At 39.8% G+C, this 27,386-nt stretch overlaps 1 protein-coding gene across 1 annotated transcript in view; it reads right to left on the reverse strand.

The window, feature by feature from the left end:
• Nucleotides 1-1,947: 1,947 nt before the first annotated feature.
• The window catches only part of ASB13 (ankyrin repeat and SOCS box containing 13), a 34,326-nt gene continuing 8,887 nt past the window's right edge, over nucleotides 1,948-27,386 (reverse strand). Inside the window, exons 3-6 of the mRNA XM_072654219.1 lie at nucleotides 25,195-25,345; nucleotides 19,450-19,584; nucleotides 6,335-6,526; nucleotides 1,948-3,369 (exon numbers count right to left, since the gene is read on the reverse strand). Of these exons, the coding sequence (XP_072510320.1) occupies nucleotides 3,242-3,369; nucleotides 6,335-6,526; nucleotides 19,450-19,584; nucleotides 25,195-25,345 (606 nt within the window). The 3' untranslated portion in view covers nucleotides 1,948-3,241. The remainder of the gene's footprint in view (nucleotides 3,370-6,334; nucleotides 6,527-19,449; nucleotides 19,585-25,194; nucleotides 25,346-27,386) is intronic.

The following is a 27,386-nucleotide window of genomic DNA, read 5'->3' on the forward strand; positions in this document are numbered from 1 at the left end:
GCTTTAAGCATGCCCTGTGCTATTTAACATTTTTATCAACCACTTGGATAAAAGTATAGGCCATATACAGATGACATAAAGATTAAAAGGATAGCTAACAGGAGATAACAGAATTGATCCAAAAGGATCTTGACAAGCTAAAGCACTGAGGTGAATTCATAATATACGAATTTCAATAGGGATATATTTAAAGTCTTAAAACTTGGGTACAAAAAAAATCAACTTCACAAGTATAAGATGGGAGAACAATATGTAGATAGCAGTTGTTCTGAGAAAGATTTGTGGGCTTTAGTGGACTGCAAGCTCAATATGAATGAGCAGTGTGATATGGATGCCAAAAAAGCTAATCTTGTGCTGTATTGGAAGCACATAGCTCCCAGGAATAAGGGGGTGACAGTCTTCCAAACTGTACCATATCAGATGTCATCTGAAGTACTGCAGTCATTTCTAGGAAACACGTTAAGTGCACAGGCTGGAGAGTTTGCAGAGGAGCGCAGCCAGGATGGTGAAGGGCCTTGAGTCTGTCATGTGAAAATTGATTGAAGGAAGTGGGCATATCTACCCTGGAGAGAAGAGTCATTTAAAGGGCTATAGTGTAGAAGAGGAATTTGACTTGTTCCATTTAGCCTCAAAGGGCCAAACCTGGAACAAATGGAGAAGTTGCAGAGAGGCAAATTCAGGCTTAATGTTAGGAAAAATTTTGCAATACTTATAGCTATCCGAAAGTGGAATGGCATTCCTTGAAACGTTGTGGGTTCCCTTTCCTTGGAGAACTTCACATAGATGCTGAATCACTTTTCTGACATCACATTGGGGATTCCTTTTGTATATAGCTTGAACTAGATAGTCCCTTTTTACTTTCAAATTCTGCTTTTGTGACTTAAAGGAAATATAAAAGATGTCAAATATGCATGAAGGGCTGTAATTTGGAAGAGAATTAATTTCTTGGCCCAAGTGGGTAAATTTAGAAGCAATAAAAAGAAATTGAAAAAATACACTATCATGCTAGATATAAGGAAAAACTTCCTAACAGAGTTATCCAAAAGTAGAAAGGGCTTTTCAAAGGGGAGGTGATATGATGCCCTTCATTGGACATCTTCAAGAAAATACCAGATGAAGTATTGGAAGGGGCATGGAAAGCCAAACAAATATATAGTTAATGGAACTATTAATTGGTTCGATCATTTTGGACAGCAGTTTGTAATTATGCTATTTTTAAAAAACTGGCTCAAAAGCACATATCCTTTGACTCAGAGAGGATTGAATGGGCTAGCCTAGACCTGTGGCCTATGAGGTCCCTTCCATCTCTCAGATTCTATAATTCTGCCCTTCAGTTCTACTTCCTACATGCCACTTTATAAGCAGGCTGACTTTTCACAATATGCCACTCATGAAATGAATGGTAATAGTCCCATGTCAGAAAGAGAAGAACCCAAAGTAAAAAACTAGTGTTACTGTCACATACTAGTGACCTGAAACGAAAATCTTCCCTGACCTACAGTTCTCCTTCATAAAGTGGGCATAACCTTTGCACTATTATACCCCACAGGGTTGTTATGAAGACCAAATGAGATAATACATGTGAAAATGCTAACACTAAGTAAATATAAGTAGGTAAAATGCAGCACCGTATTGCATTAATAATGTGAATACTTTGTTCTAGTATTACATTTTAAACTTTTTACAACACTTTTATATCCATTACTACATAATATCTACCCTGTGTAGAAGAGTATCATACCCATTTTAGAGATGGGGAAAACAAGGCCCAGAGGGGTAGAGTGATTTCTTCCAAGTTACACCCCCTAGTTAGTGACAGAGTCAGGTCTCCTGACTTCCAGTTAACTGTGCTTTCTCCCATTCTATGTTGTTAACTAACATTGGCACCGAGAGTCTGCATTACAGTAGCAAAGAAACAAGCGGAGAAAAGAGGCAAAAACACTGGGATCCTTTAAAGGTCTTATATTAGAGTTTATATTCTTTTAAAAAATGAGGAAGACAACAGCTGCTCTTCCTTATTTTGAAGGAATGTCCTGAGAATTATCTCTGGAATTCTGTTGTGTTTTGGGTTTATTAGAAGAAAAAGACTATAGAATACAAGATTGTTCCTTTATTGACTAACAGCTTTTACTGAAGTCTCGATTTGGGGAAGAAGGAGGGTTGAAGAAGGTAGCAGACATTTTACTATGTGCAAGTGTTATTAGACTTAATTGCTTAAAAACAGTTTTCAGTTAGAGTTGAAAGGGGCTGAACACAAACAAGGCATTCATTTTATTATCATTTCCTATAACAGTGAATTAACTAGTCTTTTAAGACTATCCAAATGGGATTTTAACTTTACCTGTGAGGCAGGGGACCACCTTCAAAAAAGCTAAATCTTCAACCATTGTAAAGGCAAAGGGTTCTTCTCCCCTGTATAAACAGTATGGTGTTCTTTACCAGGCCTTTAGTCTTGAAATAAACTAGTAGTGCACTGAACTCTTTGCAGTCAATACAAACATCATTACTAGGCTGCAATCATCATTCTCCACAACTCACAAACATAAAAAGCTTCCTGAGAAACAGAAATCCCTTTAGCCTCAGTGGGCTTTTGCTACTATGCAAAACAAGGTATGCACATGGAAGGATATTTGCAGAACGTTTTTCAGCATACTGCGGTCAATGATCTGAAGGAACTGCCCTTAAGTTTTCCCATGGCATGTGAACTACATTCTACCCTTCTCTATAAACATATAATCCTAAAGAAGTGTGAAAAGGAATCAGTTGTACTAGAGTACTAAACATCAACATGCATTTCTACCAGGTATGGGAAAGACAGGTAGGCTCAGAAGTCTCCAGAGAGAGAGAGATCCACAACTCCCATTTCCCTCTCTGCTCTGAGTTACACTTTGTACTGTGAGTCACTTTAAGAAAATTCATCAAAGGAAGTCCAGACTATGGCAACTTCCTTTCCACTCACTAATTTGGTGGCTGTGACAGTGACAATATTAAAGTACAAATTCTAGTGTGCACTATCCCAGAAGCATGTCTATTATAAAGAACTAAGAGTTAATGCTTTTGCTTTCTTATTACACTTGAAATAATTTCTCTGATAGAACAAAGGGACAAGCGGAAATGTTCTGTATATGGTATTAATACCACTACAGACACCAGTCATTTTTCTCTGCCAGATATCAGGAAGAGTAATTATAGCAACACAGGATGAAATCCCAAGACCATTTCTGACTTCCATTTCTTTGTCTTAGTTGTATGAAAGGTAATTGATTAGCCTTGGAGGAATATTCAACTTGGCAATTTTCTCAAGCCCTCTGACACCAGTCGCCTTCCTCAAGCTCACTCTGCAAAGTTGTGACAAGGTCAGAGGTGTCTCTGGAAAAAGTAGAAGACAAGAACATACATGAGTAAAGATTAAGGAGCAACAAACACTGAGGTGACTAGAGCCCTAAAGATTATAAATATCAAAATTCTAAAGTCTTTTACTTGTATCTTTCAAAAAGTCTCAATTAGAAAGCAAAAAGAACTCAATTCAATCAGCAAATAGTTATTGAACATCTACTATTTTCTGTGGGAAGTACAAAGATGAACACGTACTCCTACCAAACTTGTAAATAAATAACAGGGAGTCAAGGAAAAAAGAACAGGAACTAGGATTTTACCCTGAGATGCATGGTATTCTAACTGGTCATCCAGACCCATCAGATAAAGCAGGATTAGTCTATGAATGATTAACTCATTTTCTAGGACAATGAACTCCAAAGTGGGGACTCACTAAGCAACCACATAATCTGGGTCACTCAATCAGGGAGTTGTCTTCAACAAAACCCCACCATGGCTTTCACCTTTTGTGACCCAAAACTCCACAACTCTGTTCTCTCCCCACTCTATGCAAGATCCAACCTCTCAATTTCTGAGTAGGTGTCAGTTCTTCTGGGTGGTTATAATCTAAGTGTGACCAAAGCACCCTCAGTAGGCACAATCTGAAAAATTCCCTTCCTCCTTCAGGAAACCCATAACTGGGGGGGGGGGGGGAGGGGTAAGGAGGGAAAGGGAAGAGAAGGGAATGGGGGTCTGTCACCCCCAGGGAACTTTGTAAGTAAAGAGGCACCCCTCAGCTGGCTCTGAGATTGTCTGAGTAAAAGCTCTGCACCACTACTTCCTTTTGGGAGGATGACATGAATTTCTCAGAATGAATAGGCATACAGGAGTTGCAATTTGAATTTCAGATCTCAATTCTCTTTCCCAAAAGACCCTCCTCTCTTTCAAACTTTCCTGTTTCTCCAAGGGCACCACTCAGGCACTACAATCACAGTGCCATCCTAAACTTCTCAGTGTACCACATCTATAGTTAATAACCTCTGCAAAGGAAGGAGGTGAATTCTCATGTCTATATGCTTTGGGAAGTATAAAGATGGGCATGTAAATAAATGTAAATAAATGGCAGGGAGTCAAGGAAGAATAAGAATAATTCATTGGACCTAGAGTCAGGAAGACCTGAGTTCAAATGTGACTTTATTTACTAGCAGAGTGACCCTGGGCAAATTACTTAATCTTAGTAGGCCTCAGTTTCCTTATCTGTAAAATGAGGATAATAACAGCACCTAATTTTCAGGGTTGTTGTGATGATAAAATGAGATAATATATGTAAGCTCTTTGCAAACCTTAAAGTGCTATAGAAATGCTAGCTAGTAGAATAGCAGCAGTAGTAGGATCTCTTCCAGGGCAGTTTGGTCATTATAATTACATAGCATTTAGTTTCTGTTTTATTATTATTCTTTTAATTTATGTTGTTATAGTTATTGTGAATACTGTTTTTCTCATTCTGCTTACTTCACATGAGTTCATTTTAGTCTTCCCATGCTTCCCCTAATTCTTCATATTCCTCATTTCTCATAGGGAACTAATATTAAATTTAAATATTCTGGTGTATATAGGAACTTTCTTTTATCTTTGACCTCCCTGGGACATACCTACTGCCTAGCTATAGTATGTCTGAATCAAAAGTCATGAGTATTTTACTCACTGTCTTAGCATCCACCAACAGATTATTTCCATATTTTATTATTTATGTCATTTTGTTGTGTATGGAGTGAAACTTCAGAGTTATTTTGAATTGCATTTTTAATTATTAGTAATTTGCAGCAATGTTTCATATGGTTAACAGTACACAATTCTTTTGAAAACTGTTCAAATCCTTTAAGCACTTATCAAGTGGGAAATGGCTTTTGGTGTTGTAAGCTTGTTTTAATTTCCTAAATAGCTTGATATCAAACAAAGATTACTTTTTGAAAGAAATTTGTTCTATCGAAAGAGTACTTTAAAAATATATGTTTGGAAATGATTCCATCATCATATGATTTTTGTTGCTGAACACTATGTATGTCACCTATTAAAAACTCTAATATTTGCATATTTTAAAAATCTGGAAACAATTTTCTAACTTGTTTAAATATATTCCAAATAGTTTTTAACCCATTTGTAAAAAGTATGCAAGTACAGCACCTTCAGATTAGTTTGCAAGAGCCACCGACATCAGGGGTAATAAAAATTTACTAGCTGAATTTTAACAAAAACCTTGTGTAATTGATAGATGGGGTTGCAAAATGAGTATTAAGATTTAGTAAGTACAACCACCATATTTGGAATGATGTAACTTTGGGAAAGATCCTTTTCAGGAAAGATAGCAAATTAAAACCCAAGTGTCAAAATAAAGTGAACTTAAAACCATGCACATGTATATGAAGTATAAATTAAAAAGGACAGATATACTGGGGTAGTACTCAAATTTTTTTTCTTTACTGAAGAGATAGACAATCAAAAACATTAAGACCATTGTGCTAGAGAAGAGGACTAATGAGACTACAGTTAAAGGATTAACCTCTTAGAAGACAGTTAGCTACACTCTGTGTTTCAGGTCAGTTTGAACCTTTTGATCTTGGACAACTATCTTGAAAAGGCAGACTATGGATGACAAGACACTTCAGAGTGCATCAACACAAACCCCACAATCACAGCTTGAAAACTATGTGCCTATTATAGTCTTGTGCATATATGGATTAACAGGTTAGAATCTAAGTTTCTTGCAAAAACGAATTGTTTAATTCATAGTATTTGTATCCTCAATGCCTAACACAGCATCTGGCACATAATAGGAGCTAAATAAATACCTGTTAATTGATCAATTGTATAAAGAACAGAGTAGAATGACTGGTGAATGAACACTTAACTGTAGCTACTTAAATGAAGGATCAGAAATTCTGGATGAGTAAACAGATCCAAGTCTTAGTTAGCAAAACATATGGTATATTCCCCCCAAAGAACTCAAAGCTGGGCTTACTTTCATAATACTCAAAGCATTTAGCAGAGGCACTGCTGCTCCAAGTATAATCAGAAGGCTTCTTTCCTCGATTGTCCCGGGCGTAGATGTTGCCTCCAAACTCAACTAGCATCTCAATCAGGTCTACGTTCTTTACTTTGGCTGCATGATGAAGAGCTGTCTCATGCAATTTTGCTGCATTCACATTGGCTCCTGAAATACAATAAGGAGAAACAAAAGATAGGTACGAGAGGCATTATCTCACAGTTAAGAGGAGTACAATATGTCTACTCTTCTAAAATGTCTACACTCTTTGACCCAGATATTGCACGCCTAGGAATATACCCCAAGGAGGTAATTGGTATAAAGAAAGGTCCATCTGTACCAAAATATTTATAGGAACATTTTTTGTAATAGCAAAGAACTGGCCTATCTATTGAGGAATAACTAAACAAACTGTAAAATATAAATGTAATGGAATAAATCATTGCTCTGTAAGAAAAGACAAACATGATGAATCTAGAGAAGCATAAAAAGACTTACATGAACTGATGAAAAGTGAAGCAAGTAGAGTCAGGAAAACAACGTGCACAGTGACAACAGTGTAAATGGAAAGAACAACAAAACAGTCCCAAGTGAAATTTGCACATTTATAAAGAAAAAGCTGGGCACCGTAGACAAGAAAAGACATCTCCCAGATCCACATGTGAGGAACACTGAACAAAATGTCATTTTTTCTCTCAATATATTGATTTGTTTTGCTGAATTTTTTTCTTCTCTTCCTCTCTTTATTTTTTGAAAAATACTTTGTCATATGACTCACCTTCCTAGGAAGAGGAAGGGGAAAGATAAAGGGAAAAATCTAGACAATGTAAAAAAAAGATATCAATAAAAATCCAATCTCATTGTCAATAAAAAGCTGATCTCTTTTGAGTGGCTGAAGATTTGCTTGAAGAAGCCTTGTAGTATTCTGGGATTTCAGGAAATCAACACAATGTCACTTGCAAATCTAAAGACCGTGAAGAATTCCCCATCTATGGGGAATTCATTTTTCATTTGGATTTTCTGAAGGAAATTCTCCACAACAATGTTAAGTACCTTTGATAAACATTTCTCTGTGAATTTTCTTTATGATATCTGCAACAGATGCTCACTCATAATTTTTTTTGCCTAAATACCTTGAGGAATGAGGAATTTATTACTTATTAAAGCAGTTAATTCCATTTTAGCACAGCTCTTATCATTCATTAGGAAGATTTTTCTCATACTGAACCAAAATCTGCTTTTCTGAAACTTCTACCCATTGGTCCTAGCTTTGCCCTCTGCAATCAAGTAGTAGCCAAGCTGCATATGATCAGGCAGATATTAAGGGGATAAACCTTGGTTAATAGTACCTGGTTACTCTTATGTGAAGTCATTTCTGTTGATTTTCTAATTTCAAGACATCTAGAATCTTAACCTAAGGAGAGTCAGGTGAATAAATTAATGAGAGAGAACTGAAAGAAAAGTTCACTGCACTATACTAAAAGGGTAGGAGGGACATTTTCTTAATTAGCTTCTTTCTGTTCAACTCCTTCCAAAAACTCAAAGTAAAGTTAAATATTTATGCAGAGTTGCAATTTGTCATGTGATGAAAAACCACGTAACCAGTAAATATTCAACTTGTATTTCTCCTTGTCCCTTTCCTTTGAAAAGGGCAAGTGAGAACAAGGTACCAAGTAAAATTTATATATCAGTTTGGTTCTCAGTCACTAGCACCAAAAAACCCTTTTTGACTTAAGACCTTCAATTCCATTTGCAGAGAGGGAGACAACTTCAACATGTACTATATTGTAATACATGTGGTTCATTCTAAATAGCCTCCATTATTTAGTGAGAATAGCTCCATTCCATAGTCAGGGTATAAAACAGCAAATAAGAATTTTATTTATTCTAATTAGGTCTACTAACCAATATTATTTTCCAAAATTTTATTTTTTTACTCTGAACTTAACAAATACCAAATAAAAATGGACATTTCCAGATACAAAATAGGACTGAAAAAGAGGATTATAAATGAAATGGTGAATAGCTTTAATAAAGAGCTTACTTTTCATTTTAAGTGTATATTAAATTCAACATGTAACTTTCAACACTATCCTGCATGTCTCTGTTTTGTCCTGCCCTTCCTTTTATAGTCTTTGCATTTAAAAAAAAAATGCTCCAGCAAACCCCCTCCCTTTTTTTAGTAGTAATTATATTACTATCCTCCCCTCCTCTACCTCCTTCTATTTCATTAGAGGTCCATTCTTTTTTCCTGTAGAATTATATTCAGTTTTGCTACACAGGCAATTCTTAAAAGTCTTTTTCTTTTGCCATTTAGAATTGTATATTCCATTACCAATACCTTTGGAAAATTCTCTTCTCCTTTGAAGTGGTACCTGCCAAGTTTTACGTGATCCTTACTGGCTTACTGGCTTTAACTCTTTATTTTTGGCTGCAGAATTTTTTCCTTTCATCTGGAAGCTCTGGATTTGGGCTATGATGTAACTAAGAGTTTTCAATAGTGGATTCTTCTTCTTATTTTTATTTTTCCCTCTAGTTCTAACAGATCTGGGCATCTTTCATTTATGATTTCTTGTATTAGAATATCAAGGCTTTTCCTCCCATGATTTTTGGGTAATCTGATATTTCTTAGATTGACCCTCTTTAATCTGTTTCCCAAATCAGTTGCATTTGACTTATATTTTCTTCTGTTTTATATTTTGTTTTTTGTTTTAATATTTCTTATCATCTCATGAAGTCACAGATTTCTCTTTGGCTCATTCTAATTTTCTTGGGGTCAAGTTCCTGGGGGAAGTTTACCACTTTCTGTTGTAAGCCATTAAATCTTCTTGTCATTCTCTTGTCCCTAGGCTTCATTTCTTATAACATTCTACTTTGTATCTCTTGCTTCATTTCCTCCAGGTACTCCTGTAGTCCTTGTGGCCAGAACATTCTTTTCTCTAAAGCTCCATTTGGAGTAGTTGTGAAGTTAACTCTTCTTCAGAGTATGTTTGGTATGCTGTGGTGGCGAGTTATACAGGTGTTCTGGAAAGATTCAAGGCTGCTTTTCATCTTTGGTATCCACCTGCCACCCAACTCTCACCTGTGGCTCCAAGAAGCTATTGCATACACAGCAGGCACACCCTGTCTGTTTCAACAGACAGGTTAAACCAGGGTTTATCAGGGGTAACAGGGGCCTCAAACCTATTGGTGAGTTGGGGAGGGGGGGTGTCTACCCAAGCAAGCATGTGAAAACTTCCCCTGGCAGAATGAGTAGATGAGAACAATCTGTTCCCAGAGGCATGAAGGCAGTTGAAGTAGGTACTATGGCGTGCTTAGAGTGAGATCAAATATCAAAGATGCCAAGGTCATCCACTGCATCTTGGACCATCACCAGTTTTCTTGATTTTTGTCTTGCCAATGGACTTCAATAACTCTGGAAGAGAGAGTGAGGCTGATGACTTTGTGCAACTCTGCCTCACTTGAATCCAATTTATGCACAAGTCAAAAGATATCACCCATACCATTTTATCATTTTTACCTACCCCAAAGTCCTGTGGCAACAAGCAAGTGACAAAGCAGCAGGTGAGGATACACTGGGAGCTGTAGTCACAACCCCTCCCACAGGTGAGTCATCTTCTCAATGGACTGAAGCAGCAGTGGGATTTGGCAGTGCCTGAGTGTCTGAGTAGCCTTTTTAAAGGACCACATTGTTCATTTCCTGGCATAAAATAGGGGCTAAAAAAAGTGCCCTAAAAATTGTCTGCTTCACCCAACCCTGGTCTGCTTACTACAGCAGGTAAGGATCCCACCCTGTGGTCAAAACATAAAAAAATATACAAAAACTTTTGTGAAGATGATTCTACTTACCATTTATACATGGAATGTGTGCACACTTATGGACAACACAAAATCTGGTAGACATGAAAGATGAACAGCTCTTGTTGTGAGAAAATTCAGCAGGTCTCATCCAAATAGAAGCCCTGGTTGAAACAAGACTAAGAGATGAAGGCCAGCTTATTGAAGTCTGAACTGGATGCACATTTTTGTGGAATAGTTGCAGTGATGGTGAGCACCATGAAGTTGACATAACTTTCACAATTAAAACTAATCTGGTCAACAAACTTGTATGCCTCCTAAAAGGACTGGATGACAGGTTCATGACAATGTGTTTGCCACTTTCAGGAAAGTGTCACACAAGCATCATTAGTGTGTATGCTTCCCACCATGATGAACTCTGATGTGGTCAAAGAAAAGATTACGAATAACTGGAGAGGACAAGCTTATAATTCTGGGTGACTTGGAAGGAATGGAGTTGGAAACAGCAACAGTAATGTTCACTTACTACTAAAGATTTGTGTTCATATCATGACCTTCTTATCACCAACACTGTCTTCCATTTATCTAAATGCAACAAAACTTTGTGGATGCTCCCTCGTCAGACACATTGGCATTTAATAGTCTATGTCACTATAAGGAGAAGAAACATACAGGACATGAGAGTGATGAAAGTGATGTGTGGTGCAAAATGCTGGACTGATCATAAATTCATCCTCTCCAAAATAAACATTTGCATTCATCGAAAGCAGTGGCCCCAAAGTGAAACTGCTCATCAGAAAACTTAATGTCAACAGATTGGCTCATTTATCTGTGGGTGAACAGTTTGTTGCTAAATTACAGGGAAAGCTGAGCCAACGGTGGAACAGAAAAGGAGTGAGCTTTCAGAAATTTGGCGTACAGAACTGCATTTACTCATCTGGGCCAGAAAATCCATAAACATCAAGACTGGTTTAATGAAAATGCTGGGGAAATTTAAAAACTGCTAAATGAAAAATGAGAAGTTCACAAGGTTTACCAGAAAGATAGTTCATCTAAGAGGATAGCATTTAATTCCATTACAAGTAAGGTACAAGCAAAGCTTAGAGAGATGTAGAATTCTTGGCCTGGTAAGATGATAGATAAAATTCAATTTTCTCCTAATAATAACAATCTAAAGGGTTTTTATGATGCTGAGAAGGTTGTTTATGGGCCAAAGAGCTATGGTGCATCTCAACTCCTCAGCCCTGAAAGAGCCACACTGATTAGTGATAAGTTGATTCTGGAGGTCCTGGAGAGCCAGGCTGAATACTTTCATAGTCTTCTAAACAGACCATCATCAACTAATGGTGAAGTCACTGACTGCTCACCTCAAGATAAAGTAAATCCCTCTCTAGCCAAACTTCCAACTGAAGAAAAGGTTTTGAATGCCATTCAGCTCCTCTCGTGTGGCAAAGTGCATGGTGTTGAATCTATTCCAGCTGAAATTTACAAGGCAGGGGGTCCACTGCTCATACCAAAGCTGACTGAAATCTTCCTTGCTGGGGATGGAAGCTCAATTCCATGTGGACAGTCTCAGGCGGGTAAAGGTGGGAACTTCTAAATCTTAGAGTTCTCACGAGGCCCCCCATAATAACAACAGGGAATCGAGGAGGAGACCGAGCTATCTCGTGTATTTCCGCCTCTTCCCGTGAGATACGTGATGGGAGGAGCATCCCCGCTCTTGAGGCTGTCCCGGATCTGGGCACACCTATTGTTATCTAACAGCACGGTATTCAGGTGCAAACTATGCGGCTGGAGAGCTTAATTAGGATCAGGAAAGCCTGAAAGCGCTCTTAGCGCGGGAGGGGCGCGGACAGGACAGAAGGCTCCGCTTTTCCTCTCTCCGCTCTTCCCTCCCCCTCTCTCCCCACTTACACTTCTGCTTCCAATCTCTTATTGTAAGATCTTTGCCTCCTTGGGAGATTCTTCGCTCCCTCCTAAGGAAGAATTCCCCTGCACTTGTAACCAGAACCCTGAATAAAGCTCAACCCTTGTTCGACTCTGATAGGTCTCTTCTCTCATACGAGTATCCGGTTTGGCCAGCCGAAGACCTCCGATAGAGGTAAGGTAAGACTCGGGTAGCCCACAGGCCTCTAGGCCTGGCAGTTGGCGTCTCCAAACAGGGACAGGAGCGCAGATATCCTGGGTGCTTGGGAACACCCGGAAGGGGCTGTGAAAGACGCGAGTCCCGAATCCTAGATTCGGAAGGAGAGAAAGAGTGAGAGTAGCTTCCCACACCCATGGGAAAAGGGCAGGGATGGGGAATCAATTGCCAGTAATAAAGCCAGAGGAACAGGAGGTCTGGGCTGAGATACTTTACAGGGAATGCAGGGAGGCGGGGGTCACTATAGAGTTAAACGACCTCCGAGAATTTTGTAAAAGGATTTGGAAAGTCTCTCCTTGGCTCGAGCAGACAGGAATATCAAGAGAAAGATGGGGAGCGGTCGGAGAACAAATGACCGCTTATGAAGAACAATACCCCGGGGAGCTGGAGGATTTAGATTTCCTGATATTCGGTGTGATTAAGAGTCTTTTGGAAGGGCCGGAGAGACCAGGGCGGGATTGGAATGAGAGTAGAAGCGGAGAGAGGGGAGGGGAGAACCCTGGCAAGCAGAAAGTTAAGGAGTGTAGAGAAAAAATAGATTCGGAGCTCCATCTAGCAGATGGAAAAGGCAAGGCAGGGGAGAATACGCCGTGTCTTCCCTCTGCACCTCCTTATAACATGCTCCATTGGTCAGACAGTCTAGGGCCACAGTCCAGTTTGGAAAAGGGAATACGAAAGGCCATAGAGAATGGAGAAGACGTAGGGACATTTCCTGTGCTAGAAATAGCGGACCCCAGTGTCCCTGGTGGGGTTCGGAGGAGCCACATACCCATAGAGTGGAAGAGAGTAGCGACTCTTAAAGAGGCTTGTACCAAGCACGGCCCCAATTCACCCTTTGTCATAGCCATGCTTGAGACTCTCAGTGGTCAGTTCGTTCTGACTCCTAATGACTGGAAGAGCTTAGCTAGAGCCTGCCTTACCCCTGGGCAGAATGTGATTTGGGTATCAGAATTTTCTCAGAGGGTAAAGAGCACTACCAGTGGGCCGGGGGCTCAGGCCCCCCAGGCTTATCAGCGATTTACAGGAACAGGGCAGTTTGAGGCTATAGGAAATCAATTACAGTACTCGGCCGCCGATTATGTCTTGATTGCCGGAATGGCTATTGCCGCCTGGAAGGTTATAGCCTCTAAGAAAGAGAGAGAGTTTCCCATGACTAGGATTACGCAAGGAAACACTGAGCCATTTACTAATTTTGTGGCCAGGCTGCAGGAGGCAGTGGGTCGAGACATGGGAGAGGAGAATCAAGGGACAGAGATAGTGTTAAAGACATTGCTGCGGCAGAATTGTAATCATGACTGCAAAAAGGCAATGCTGGGACTGCCAAAGAATGCATCTGTTGAAGAAATGATACAGAGATGTGACAGGGTAGGAAGTCAGGTCTACTTGGCACAGGTGCAAGGGAAGTACCTGGCCGCAGCCTTAAGTAATATCTCCTTGGAGAAAAAATGTTTTAACTGCGGAAAACCGGGACACCTTAAGAAAGAGTGTAGGAAAGAAATAAGTACAGGGAGGGGCCAGGACCCTTGTTTTTCATGTGGAAAGCCAGGTTACCTAGCTAGACAATGTAGGAAGTCGGGAAACGGGGTGAGGGGCCCCTCGAGGGCCCCGAAAGTGTACCCTTTGGCAGAGAATCGGGACGGCCCCTTGGAGGGAGAATACAGGAGATTATGGGGCCAGAGGAAGGAATGCAACACCTTTACAGCTTAGAGAAGTGCCAGCTTGCAGCTCATCAGTTTACTATGATTCCCCTGAGAGACCCCATACAGGAGGAATCCCTGATATTGCAGAACCCCTCTCATGCACCCGTAGTTATATATACAGGAGTTTATCCCACTGGCACCACAGCACTTCCATGCTCCAATGTGGTAGCCGAGCAGGCTCATATAGACAATCAGCTTCCCATAGCTATTGCCCTTCCCTTAAAGCACTCAGTTCAAATCCAGTTACTAAAGGAAATAGGACAGAATAGACCTGAGTGTACAATCTGGCTCAATGGAATTCCCATGACTGGCCTCCTTGATACTGGAGCGGATAGGACCTGCCTTAGCGGTCGCTCAGTACCCCGGCACTGGAAGCTCAAAGAAAGCCAGAGACCAGTGTGGGGAATAGGAGGGTGCCAAAATACCTTAGAGACAATGCACCCAGTAAAGTGGGAGGCAGAGGATCGCCAAGGGACTGTATGGCCGTTGGTGATTCCAGGACTTAGTTTTAACATCTGGGGCAGAGACATCATGAGCCGCCTGGGGATGAGGCTATCAAATTTTTAGTAAGGGCCATTGCAGTTGCACTGGAGTCCCCACCCTTGAATTGGAAGTCAGACACCCCGATTTGGGTGGAGCAATGGCCCCTGACTCCAGAAAAACTCCAGGCACTATAACTATTGGTTAAGGAGCAATTAGAAAAAGGAAATATGGAGCCATCACAGTCACCCTGGAATGCTCCTGTGTTTGTTATAAAGAAAAAATCCGTAAAATTCAGGTTCCTTACAGATGTTAATCAAGCATTTGTAAGCACCTGGCAGCAGCTATACCAAAGTAACCAGCCAGTATGCATTCTTATCAACTTCACCTTAAAGGCGATCCTCGCTAAACAAAAAAGGGGAAAAGGTCGCCTAACACAATCAGAGCTCAATACAGCTGTCTCAAAAAATTCACATACTACTCCAGCTATGAGACATTTTGTGACTATTCCACGACAACCCCGCAAAGAAAGTAATACCCAGGCTGGAAATAAGGACACATGGGCCATGGTAAAGGATACGGCCTCAGGGAAATGGAAAGGTCCGTATAAGATACTAATATGGGGTCCAGGGTATGTTTGTGTCTCCACAGGAAAAGGGGATGCATGGATTCCCATTAGAAGGATCCGTAGGTGGAAACCGGTGTCGGAGACAACGGAGACGCAGGAGGCGGAGACCCCGGAGACGGATCATGCACCACCTGAGTCTGCTGCTAACAGCTTTAACCCTGCTGCCCAGAGAGGAAGCAGCACTCATCCCAACATTGCTGCCCACTCCATCTAGGCATCTCCTTTCAGTGGCTGAAGGAGGACTTTGGCATCACAAACCCAGGACACATTGGGGGGGGAAGGGGTGACCAACTTTTCGGGAGATGACCAACTTTTCGCCTGAATACCACAGGCTTGGCCATTCAGACTTGGCCGTTGAGATCCATTTGCATGACTGAGGGGGTGGTGATGTGTAAGGCGCCAGCACTAGCTGCTTCTCTTAGAATATGCTTTGGAATTAGTTATTGCCCTTTCTCTTGCTGTAACTCAGCCATTTAGCTTCATCTTTGTTTTATTTGATGCCTCTCTTTGTCAGTTGTGCTAGCTGCAGATTTCTGTGTAAATGAAGTTCTTGTTGTGGGGTACTCATATGCTAAAGGCCTTCCTAATCCACTCAGCCTCCAGCCACTATTTGCTCTAGAGCCATGTGCGCGCTGCGCAAAACAAAAAAGGGGAGATGCTGGGGATGGAAGCTCAATTCCATGTGGACAGTCTCAGGCGGGTAAAGGTGGGAACTTCTAAATCTTAGAGTTCTCACGAGGCCCCCCATAATAACAACAGGGAATCGAGGAGGAGACCGAGCTATCTCGTGTATTTCCGCCTCTTCCCGTGAGATACGTGATGGGAGGAGCATCCCCGCTCTTGAGGCTGTCCCGGATCTGGGCACACCTATTGTTATCTAACAGCACGGTATTCAGGTGCAAACTATGCGGCTGGAGAGCTTAATTAGGATCAGAAAGCCTGAAAGCGCTCTTAGCGTGGGAGGGGCGCGGACAGGACAGAAGGCTCCGTTTTTCCTCTCTCCGCTCTTCCCTCCCCCTCTCTCCCCACTTACACTTCTGCTTCCAATCTCTTATTGTAAGATCTTTGCCTCCTTGGGAGATTCTTCGCTCCCTCCTAAGGAAGAATTCCCCTGCACTTGTAACCAGAACCCTGAATAAAGCTCAACCCTTGTTCGACTCTGATAGGTCTCTTCTCTCATATGAGTATCCGGTTTGGCCAGCCGAAGACCTCCGATAGAGGTAAGGTAAGACTCGGGTAGCCCACAGGCCTCTAGGCCTGGCACTTCCTAGTTATATGGCAAGAAGAAGTTATCTCATAGGAATTCAAGGATGCCTCATCTCTATAAAGGAAGGAAATAGGTTGTCATAGGACAATCACAGGAAGGATTTTTGCCAAAGATCTTCTTAATAGGCTGCTCCTTCACTTGAAAGATGGTCATCTACCCAAGAGCCAGTGAGACTTCAGAAAGGACCAAGGAGTGGTTGATATGGTGTTTGCTGCCTAGCAACTCCAAGAGAAATATCCAAGAACAGAAAAGAGGTCTGTACCAAATGTTTATTCATCTGACTGAGACTGATACGGTCAGTCGTGAGGGCTTATGGAAGATCATGGCAAAATTTGGTTGCCTGAAGAAGTTCATCAGTATTATACACCAGTTCTATGACAGCATGCTTCCCCACTGGTTCTGGATAATGGATGGTGCTCCTGTACATTCCCAGTCACCAATGGAGTGAAGCAGGTCTGTCTACTTGCTCTCATGCTTTTTAGCACGATGTTTCAGCAATCTTGCAGGATGCCTTCAATGAAGATGAAAATGGCATCAAGGTAAGCTACTATACTAACAGTAAATTATTTAATTTGAAAAGGCTATAAGTCAAGACTAAAGTGGAGGGAGAGCTGGTGCTTGACTTTTTGTTCACAGACGATCATTCACTCAAAGCAGCCTCTAAGGCTAAGATGCAACAGAGTATGGATCAATTCACTGCTGCTTGTGCTAACTTTTACCTGACAGTTAACAAGAAAACAGATTTTCCACCAACCAGCACTATACCATCGGTATGTGGAACCATATGTTACAGCAAATGGAAAAATTTTGAATGCTATGGATAAGTTCACTTACCTTGGCAGTATACTTTTCAGGGATGTACATACATAGATGAGGTTGATACATGCATTGCCAGAGCTAGCTCAATGTTTGGGAGGCTTTAAAGGAAAGTATGGGACAGAAGAGGTATTAAGTTGCCTACTAAACCGAAGGTATACAGAGCCATCATGTTCATTGTTGTATGCCTGTGAAACCTAGACAATATACTAATGCTATGCCAGGAAACTGAATCGCTTCCATCTGATTTGTCCTAGGAAGATTCTGAAGATCACTTGGCAAGATAAAGTACCAGATATTGAGGTCCTTCCTCAAGCTAAACTGCCAAGCATTCAAATTCTACTGCAGAGAGCACAACTCTGATGAGACAGCCAAACATAATTTGCCTAAAAGACTATTTTATGGACAACTCACAAGGCGTTCAGTGATACAAGGACTCTCCCAAGGTTTCTTTGAAGAACTCTGGAATCAATTGTGAGAGACATGCATGGTATACCCAAATCAAAGAAGGCACTGCATTTATGAACAAAACAGAACTATGGTAGCTCGAGAGAAAAGTGAGATATCTCCATTCCAAATGCTCATATGGACTATTCATGTGTGGTAGCACATTCCAAGCTCATATTGGTCTAATCAGACACAATCAGACACACTGTACCTTGACCTTAACATAGTGATGACAATTTGGCCCCCTTTAAGCACGAAGAACCATGCTAGAGAGGCTCAAACAAATGCAGCACAGGCCTGCACTGGGCATTGATCTGGCCCTCTGTCCTACTATGGTCAAATCAGGGCTACTTGAACACTCTGCTGCCTGGGATGTGGTCTAACCCTGTCTCTTGCTTTGGATCTGAGTCCATCTGTACACTCTGCTTTTCACTTACCTTGGTTTTCCTTTATTCAGAGCTTCTGTATGGCCAGTTTTTGAACATTCCTGAATTGGATGAAGGAGCTTATAGCTATTTTTCTTTATTATTATTTCTTTTAGTTACTTTTTAGAGATTTATTGGGAGATCTGGACCCCTTTAGCTTCTAACACACACCACCTTTTTGTTGTTATTCAGTTTTTGACTTTCTGTGACCTCATTTGAGGTTTTTTTGGCAAAGATACCAGAGTATCATTTCTCTCTCCAGCTTATTTTACAGATGAGGAACTGAGGTAAAAAAAGGTTAAGTGACTTGCCTAGGGTCACAAAGTTAGTAAGTGTCTGAGTCTAGATTTAAACTCACAAAGATGAGTCTTCCTCACTCCAGGCCTGGTTCTCTATCCACTGTGCCACCTGGCTGCCCCCAACACATCACAAGAGTCATATAACTCTCAATAGATATGAAGTAATAACCCTAAGAGCTCCATTGCTTTCAAAGACTCACTCTCCTGTCACTTAACACTCTAGATCTGTGGAAGCTCCTTTTGAAATTTGCCTAGGCTATATGTTTTGTTTTGATCTAGACTGTGCTTAGAAGTGAAAAGTAAATCAGGAATCCCTTCCTTCACCTTAGCCAAAAAATGAAAGAATATTCAATTTTAAAAGCAGAATTGCTTTTGAATCAAACAGAATTGACATTTCCCTGTTTACATAAATAATTACTTTTACCCCAGTAGCTACTTTTTAAAAAATAACTAATATAAGTATTTCTTATAAGACATGAAAAAAACATACTAAATTTAGCAAAACAGGAGCAAATAGAAAAGTTTTCAACAACTGAAAACCCACCTTGTTTAGAAGGCTGGTAAAGTAAGAAATCTTATCTTTTCTATTTCTTGACAATTCCATCTGACTGACTCCAAGACATAACCAAAATAGCTAAAATGATAAAATTTAAAACTTTTCTTTCATAAAGTATTTAATTAAGCTGAGATAAAACATGGAAGCCTTTTCCTGGAAAGAATGATTCTAGACATTATGGAAAGTTAATGAGGGAAATCTCTTAGTAGCTTAAACTCTGACCATGCTATAAAAACCATAATATACACAAATCTCTTCAACTTTCTACTTATTCCTTGTTTTCTATCTTAGGAAACTGCCCATTCTGAACCTTTTTTTTAGGATGTCTGATAATGATATGAATTAACTAAATATAGTCTGTAGAGTTTTAAAGCTGTGCCTTCTTCACTGTGACTTCACATTCCTAGATTTGATTTGTCTGTCTCACGCTAAAGCCTTCTCTCAACCCAATTTAGGAATCAACCCCAGTTGACAGGGGTTATGTCCAGGCCTCATGTGTCAAACAACATTGCATTGGTTAAGAACCACTTACCTGCATTAAGCAGCACTTTCACACAATCCAGATGCTCCCGTGCACAGGCAACATGCAACGGGGTACCAAAATGGCAGTCATGGGCTTCCAGATTAGCCCCAACATCAATGAGAAGCCGCACACATTCAGAACTTCCTTTAAATAAATTAGAAAGGAAGCAAAGTTAATAAACATAGACCACTCTCTTTACTGTAAAATAACAGATATGACTGAAAGCAGACCCTAACTTCAGGTTAAAAAGATAAAACCACAATTCTATCCTAACCTTGTAAGCAGTTTACATTTACCATGTGACTCTAAGGAAGCAATTAATAGTTACTAGGCCAAAGGCATAGGACAGACTATTCAGTCATGCCTATATAACAGCTAGAGTAGAGAAATTGTATAAAGAATTTCTTCTCTAGTTGGGAATAGGTAGACAATTCCCATTCCATTACTCCTAGAGGAGTAATAACTGAGAAAGATAATGCTCACTATCCCTTACCCCATTATCTCCCTGTCACCTCAGGAAATATTGTAGAAACTAGCAGTCCTGCAGCTATTTTAGTACTAGTATCCCCAACCCTGTACGGGTGAATCTTCTATCAATCTTTCACTAATATTATGTTGGCTCTCTTTCCCTCTTTTCTGTTTCCTTCACTGGTTCTTTTTCCTCTACTGTCCTAAATGCATCTGTTCCAACATTCAGTTCTAGATCCTCTCTTCTTTCTATATACCCTCAGTTTCAGAGAGTTCTTCCATTAGCTTGGCTTTAACTATGAGGATAATTCTTAAACCTTCATCTTCAGCCCTGATTTTTCTTCTAGGTTTCAGTTCTACATCTCTAAAAGCCTGATGGATTTTTATATCTTGACGTCTTGTCATCATCATTCAGCAAATATATCACACATCTTCCATGTGCCAGGTACTATGCTAGTTCCTAGAGATGCAAAATTAAATAACACAGTGCCTTCCCTCAAGAAGCTAACAGTCTACAGTCAAATATATGGAATACACACAAATAACTATAATGCAAAATAAGATATAAGTACATAAAAGATACATATTTAAAAAGTACATAAAAGTACGCCATGAGAATTTATAAGGCAAAGATCAATTCCCACTACTAAAGGTTAGGAAAGGCTTCATGGAAGAGTCAGCATCTGGGATGGACCTTGATACATGGGTAAGATTTCAAAAGGCAGAGATATTAAGGTTAGTGTGGAAAGGATGATATTCCAGGGATGGGGAACAGCATGAGCAGACAGCCAGATAGGAAAGTTGGGGTATGTATTTCAGTTATCTGGATTATATGAATACTATGAAATAAAGCAAAAGAAACTGGAGTCAGATTATGGAGAGCCTTTGATGTCAACCTCATGAGTTTAGATTTTATTTGGTAGGTAATGGGAAAGGTTTTTGAGCAATGGAGCAATAAGACAGTGAATCTAATAAGGCAGCTACTGCAAAACCTTCGGGAAAAGGTGAGGACTACCTACTAGGATAGAGGAAGTAAGAATGGAAAGGGGGCAAGGAATAAGAGGAGAGAGGAGGGATGCTAGCAATATAAAAGCAACAGAATCAACAAGAGGGAAAAGGCAAAAATGACTTTAAAGTTAAGAAAATGGGTGACTAGAAGACCATGATACTGCTGACAGAAATAAGGAAACCAAGAAAAGGAAGAGTTTTCAGAGAACAGATAATGATTTCAGTTTTAGGCATGTTAAACTCAAGATGCCAGCAGGACATGCAGGGGGAAACGTCTAGTAGGTAGCTGAAATGTGAATCTTGACCAAAGGAGAAGTATTTAGGAATATTTAGGAATCATCTGGATAGAAGCAAATGTTAAGACCAAGGGAGTGGATTAAATCATCAAATGAAGGAATGGAGAGAAAGAATATATGAGAAGAGGCCAAGAACACAACCTGGAACATGGGCATAGAACAATTAAAACCAGACAATTAAAAAGATAAAGGAAAGCAGTAAGAAAATCATGAGGGTGAAATGTCATGAAAGCCAAGACAGAAAAATGATCCAGAAAGACTGCAGTAAAAGCTGCAACTTTTGATGGGCAGAAACTGGGAGGTTCATGGATATGCACTGATTTAGAGATGAAAGGGACTTCATCTATTCCAGCCCCTTCATTTTTTTTTTTTTAAATGAAGGAATTAGGGCTCACACAGGTTAAGTAACTTGCTCAAGGTCAGGTGATAAGTAGTAGAGATCTGAACCCAGAGCCTTTGAATTCGAATCCAACATGTTAACACTGGTGACTTTTGAGATAGCAGTTTTAATAGAAAACTCAACATGTCTAAAATTGTACAACTCTTCCTTCACAAATCAGAATTTATGTTCCTTTGAATTCTGATTTCCAGCCACCTTTCTACTTTATTTTCACTATTTTCTTAACACATATCCCTCTATTCCATCAAGACTGGCTTATTCACCGCTCCATGAACATTGTATGCACATCTCAGTCTTTGTCCATTGTATTATAAAGACTTACAGCTGGAAGGAATCTCAGAGATCACTGAGCTGAACTACCTCATTCTTTTACAGATGAGGAAACTGAGGCCTGCAGAGATTAAATGACTTACCCAAAATCACAGTTAGTAGAGGTGGGAGTCAAAACCAGGTCCTATGATTACAAACCTTACTGTTCTTCCCAGCATTCCTTTCCTTCATCTGGAATTCTCTATACCCACCTAAATCTAACCCACTCTTCAAGGCCCACCTTTTCCATAAAGTTTTTACTGACCATCCTAGACCATAGGGAATAATCTCTCCTTTTTTGCTGTTTGTACCTCTTATTTGGCACTTATATTCAGCCCTGTTTCATTTTATGTGCCTATGTTTTACCTTTTCAAACTAAACTATACTTCTTTGAAGGTAGGGATCTTACCTTATGTATCTTTGCTCCTACTGCTAACAGTAGGTAGCTGATAAATCTTTGTTGATTGATCCCTACCTATTACCTGTCAAATACTCTGAACTCAAACTAAAAAACATAACACAAAGTGCCTCTCTCACAAATCAAGTGTCTCTTTTTTGGAAACGATGTCTACAACTCAATCATGTATTTCTGTCCTTATGAGGCAGAGACTATGATTATAAAATCATTGGTGAGGGAAAGCTAAGGGCAGAAACATATCTCAAGACCCTTTTCCCTTACTTTAAATCTGTTTCCCCAAAACGTCTACACATTGCACCTAGTTTTTTTTTTCCTCTCAACAGTGATGGTCTTCAAAATATTTGAGGACAACTGTCATGTTCCTGCCCTCCCCTATTCAATTTTTCCTTCTCCAGTATAAATATCCCTAGTTCCTTCAAATCAGTTTCATATAGCTTAGTCTTATGGCCCTTCCTCATTTTGCATTCCAGATTCTAAAATGTGGTGCCTCAAACTTAATACTTCAGATGTGACCTGAATATTTTTCTTTTTTAAAAAAACTACAATCTATTAACTTCTCTTCCTGCTATGTTGAACCATTGACTTATACTGAACCCGCACTCCACTAAATGCCTGACATTTTCTTTATGCTCTCTAGTCATGCATTCCCTGTCTTATGCTGTTGAAGTTAATTTCTGGAATCAAAATGTAGGACTTCACATTTATCTCTATTAAATTTCATCTTATTTACCTAGGCTTGTGATTTTTAGCCTCTTTGAAATATTTCTGAATACTGATTTTTGTATTCAACATTAGTTGTCATTCTAAACTTCTGGTCACCTGAAAGTTTGATAAACAGTCTATCCATGCCTTCATCTGAGTAATTTTAAATATTTTTTTGACCACCATATATCCAAGGACAGATTCCTGAGGTAAGACATTAGATATCTCCCTTCAAGCTGACCCTGAATCACTAATGGATCACTCAGTGATACAATCATTGTGATCCAATCATTTATCTAGTTACCAATCCATCTAATCCTACTATGTTAGTAAGTATCATATCTTATCTAGCATGAGCAACTTTATTAAATACTTTGTTTTCATCTTCATCTCAGACAGAAAAATGAAACTTTGTAAGGGCAAAAAGATATTTTGCAGAAAAAATTGAGGCCATTCTATGAGCTCTGTCTTCTTCCCTTGTCCTTATCTCCTATAAAAATTCAGGTGCCTTCTGCTACTCTTTCCTCCTTCACCCTTGTTTCAAATGATGAAGCGGCCTTACTCTTCTACTTGATCTAACAATCCCATTCCATCTCATCTCCTCCAATAGATTGCCTCCTCTGTCATCCCCACTCTTTCACTCATTTTCAATCTCACCCTCTCTCTACTGGCTCATTTCCTACTACCTACAAGCATGCCCATGTCTCCCCGTACTCCTTCCACCCCCACTATCATCCTGTATCTCTTCAGCCCTTTTTAGCAAAATGCAAAAAGGCCATCTAAGTAGGTGCCTCTACTTTCTTTTCTCTCACTCTCTTGCTCATCCCTTATAATCCAGCTTCTGATCTTATCATTCCACTGAAACAACTCTTTCCAGAGTTATTAATGATCTCTTAGTTGTCACATCCAATGGCCTTTTCTCAGGAACCCTCATTCTCCTTGACTAATCTTCAACTTTTGACAATGCTAATCACTCTCTCCTCTTTGATACTCTTCCCCGTAGGTTTCCAGAACACCACTCCTTCCTAATTCTCCTATCTATCCTACACTCCTGTTTCCTTTATGAGATCCTCCTTCAGATCACACTCCCTAAAAGCAGGTCTTCCTAAAGGCTCTGTCCTGTGCCTCTTCTCTTCTACTATCTTATTTCCCTTGGTGATCTCATCAGCTCCAATTGATTTAATGACCAACTATATGCTCATAATTCTCAAAACTACTTCTTCTGCTCCAATCTCTGCTGATCTCCAATCATGCACCTCCAATTGTCTTTTTCTTGAACTAGATTCCAGTAGGTATCTTAAACTCATTATGTTCGAAAGAGAAGTCGTTTTCTTTCCCCCTTTTCCAATACTCCTACCTTTCCTATTACTGAAGGGGACAATACCCTCCTCCTAGTCCCTCAGGCTTACAGCCTAGAAGTCATCCTGGGCTCCTTACTGTCTCTAATCCCTCATATCCACATCTGTTGCTAAGGTCACCTTTGCAACTGAATATGGCCCCTTTTCTTCTCTGACACTGCTATCACTCTAGTGTAGGCCCTCATCACCACACACCTGGATTATTACAATAGCCTACTGGAGGGTCTGCCTGCCTCAATTCTCTCCCCACTCTGACCCAGTATCTATTCACTAGAGTGATTTTACCATTTGCCATTCAAAGCTTTTCATAACCTAGCCCCCTCCAACCTTTCCAATATTTTTATACATTATTCTCTGACACATATTCTTTGATTCTTGACACTGGCCTCCTAGCTGTTCCATGAACAAGACCCTCTATCTCTCAGCTCTAACTATTTTCTCTGGCTGTAGTGCTCTGTATCCTCAAATATGCTTACTGCCCTCTCTGCCTTTTTAATGTCCCAACTAAAATCTCACCTTTTATAGGAAACCCTCTCTAACCTCTCTCAATTGTGGTGCCTTCCTTTTGTTATTTCTTCTGTATCCTGTATACAGCTTGCTTTGTACATATTTATTTGCATTTTGCCCCTTGAAGGTAGGGACTATCTTTTGCTTCCTTTGGCATTCCCAATTCTTAGCACAATGCTTGACACATAACAGGCCCTTAATAAAGGTTTGACTGATTGACAAGGAGCCTTAAGCAAGAAGAGTATGAAAGAAAACTAGGCCAGTGAGGCTCTACAGAAGACTACTCACCACTCATGCAGGCTTCATGCAGTGGGGATGCAGTATACAGTGGTGGGTTGACCTTTGCCCCATGAGAAAGCAGCAGCTTCACGCATTCGATGTTGCCTGAGGCACAGGCATCACAAAGTGGGGTACTGCCATCAATGTTCCGGGCATCCACCTCAAAAAAAAAAAAAGTACACACACACACACAACAATGGCAATACCCATCTCACTATCCTCAGCAATCTCTTACAGAGAAAGTCCTAAGGGTCCTTATTTTATCAGTTCATTTATATAGTACTCTATGATTACAGCATATATTATACTGGCAAAACCTATGTGAAGTTTGTCCAGCAGAGGTTCCCAAGAAAATAATAAAAAATAATATCAATATTAATGTGATACTTTACAGTTCATTTAACTCTTTCTTCACAACAACCTTATGAAACAGGCAGTGTCCTAATATCACCATTTTATAAATGAGAAATTAAGGGTCAGAAAAGTTAAGCAGACCATAAACTCCTTAATGGCAGAGACTTTTGCATTTTTGTTTTTATATTCTTAATACAGAGCTTAGCACATATCAGGCACTTAGTAAATGCCTGCTGAAATGAATTAAGTGACTTGCCGTCAGTCACAAAAATGAATGACAAAATCAGTCTAGATTTAAACTTCTGACTATAAGTTTTGTTACTTGCTTCACTAAAATATGCTCTGCTTAAAGTTCTCTTTCTTAACAAAAATGTAAATTCAGCTCTGTTCCTTGATCAAATTAAAGAATGAAGGAACATAGTGAGGGTCAAGGAAATACTAAGTCTAGGAGTTTAAGCAATGGTATGCTGGTAAATGCTGGTAAAAGATGGTAAACCAGCTCTCCAAGACAAAAAAAAAGTACACACAACCTGCTTTTAATTTAACCTGTACTCATCGCTTTCTTCCACAGGTTCCCAAAGTGGGAGATACGGCCCCTGGGGGGCACTGGAACGACCCAGGGGGGTGATAGTAGCATCAGGTGCAATTGGGAGACATTGAATTAAAAAAAGGGGCAATGGAAGCATAAGAAAAGAAGAGAAGAAAATTTTGAAAAATTACGTTTCATCTGTTGTGTAACAGAGTTAAAGTTGTAGTGATTACATTATTTTCCAAATAAACACACAAAATATAAGTTATAGCCAATCAGTGGTCAAGCCCACCTAAAGGTCTTAGCCAACAAGTGTTGGTAGGCAAACATGTCATGCGTTGTCAGAAAGTCCAGCACGCATCGGCAGGAATACGGGTGTGTAACAACTTGTTTACACTATGATATTACACTATTTTTGTTTACACTATGATAAATGATGTAATGTTGCATCATCAAAATTTCAATGCAGGAAGAAACCACAAATTATTAAATTTAAAATGTGTCATTTAAAAATATACCCTAACACTTTCCTCCTCCTTTGGCTAGCAAATTTCCATCTTCATTCCCTCAATTTTGGTGAACTAGTGTTTACTAAAGTAAAAACCTCCTTTGACTGCTACCATTTCTTGTATACCTCCATCCAGCTCAGCCTCTCCTTAGTCCCTTCCTCTGCCTTCCCCATCCACTTTGTTTTCTGGAAGCTCTTTTAAACAAACTCCCCTTTATCCTTTATCTTCTCTATATCCTCCTATTTCCCTTGACATCCTCTTCAGTAATGGGCTGTATTTTTTTTTCATGCCCAGAAAAATTAGGCCAAGAAGAAGGATGAGCACATTCCTTGCTCTTTATTGTTACTTCAAAACACTCCTTCTATCACCATCACTCAGAAATCTCTGAGTGTCCTGTCAGGTTCTTAAATCACGAATTTGCTATTAATCTACCAGGTCACAGACTCACATAATTTGAGTGTTGAAAATGACCTCAGTGGCCATCTAATCCATATAAGATACAAAAAAGAATCCCCATTATGGATAATGAATAAGTGACTACCTAATCTCTTCTTAAAGATCTCCAAGGAAGGTGAATCTAATGCCTCTCAAAGCAGGCCATTCCACTTTTAGACAGCTCTAAATATTGGGAAATTTTTCCTGACATCAAGCCTAAATTCGCTTCTTTGTAACTTCCACCTACTGCTACTGGTTTGCTCCTCTGGGACTAAACAAAACAAATCTAATCCCTCTTCCACTAAACAGCCCTTCAAATAGTTAAAAACAGCTAAAAGTTAAAAAACAGTTAAAAGCGTTCTACCTTTTAAAAA

Source organism: Notamacropus eugenii, chromosome 3, assembly GCF_028372415.1.
Source record: "Notamacropus eugenii isolate mMacEug1 chromosome 3, mMacEug1.pri_v2, whole genome shotgun sequence".
Lineage (NCBI taxonomy): Eukaryota > Metazoa > Chordata > Mammalia > Diprotodontia > Macropodidae > Notamacropus > Notamacropus eugenii.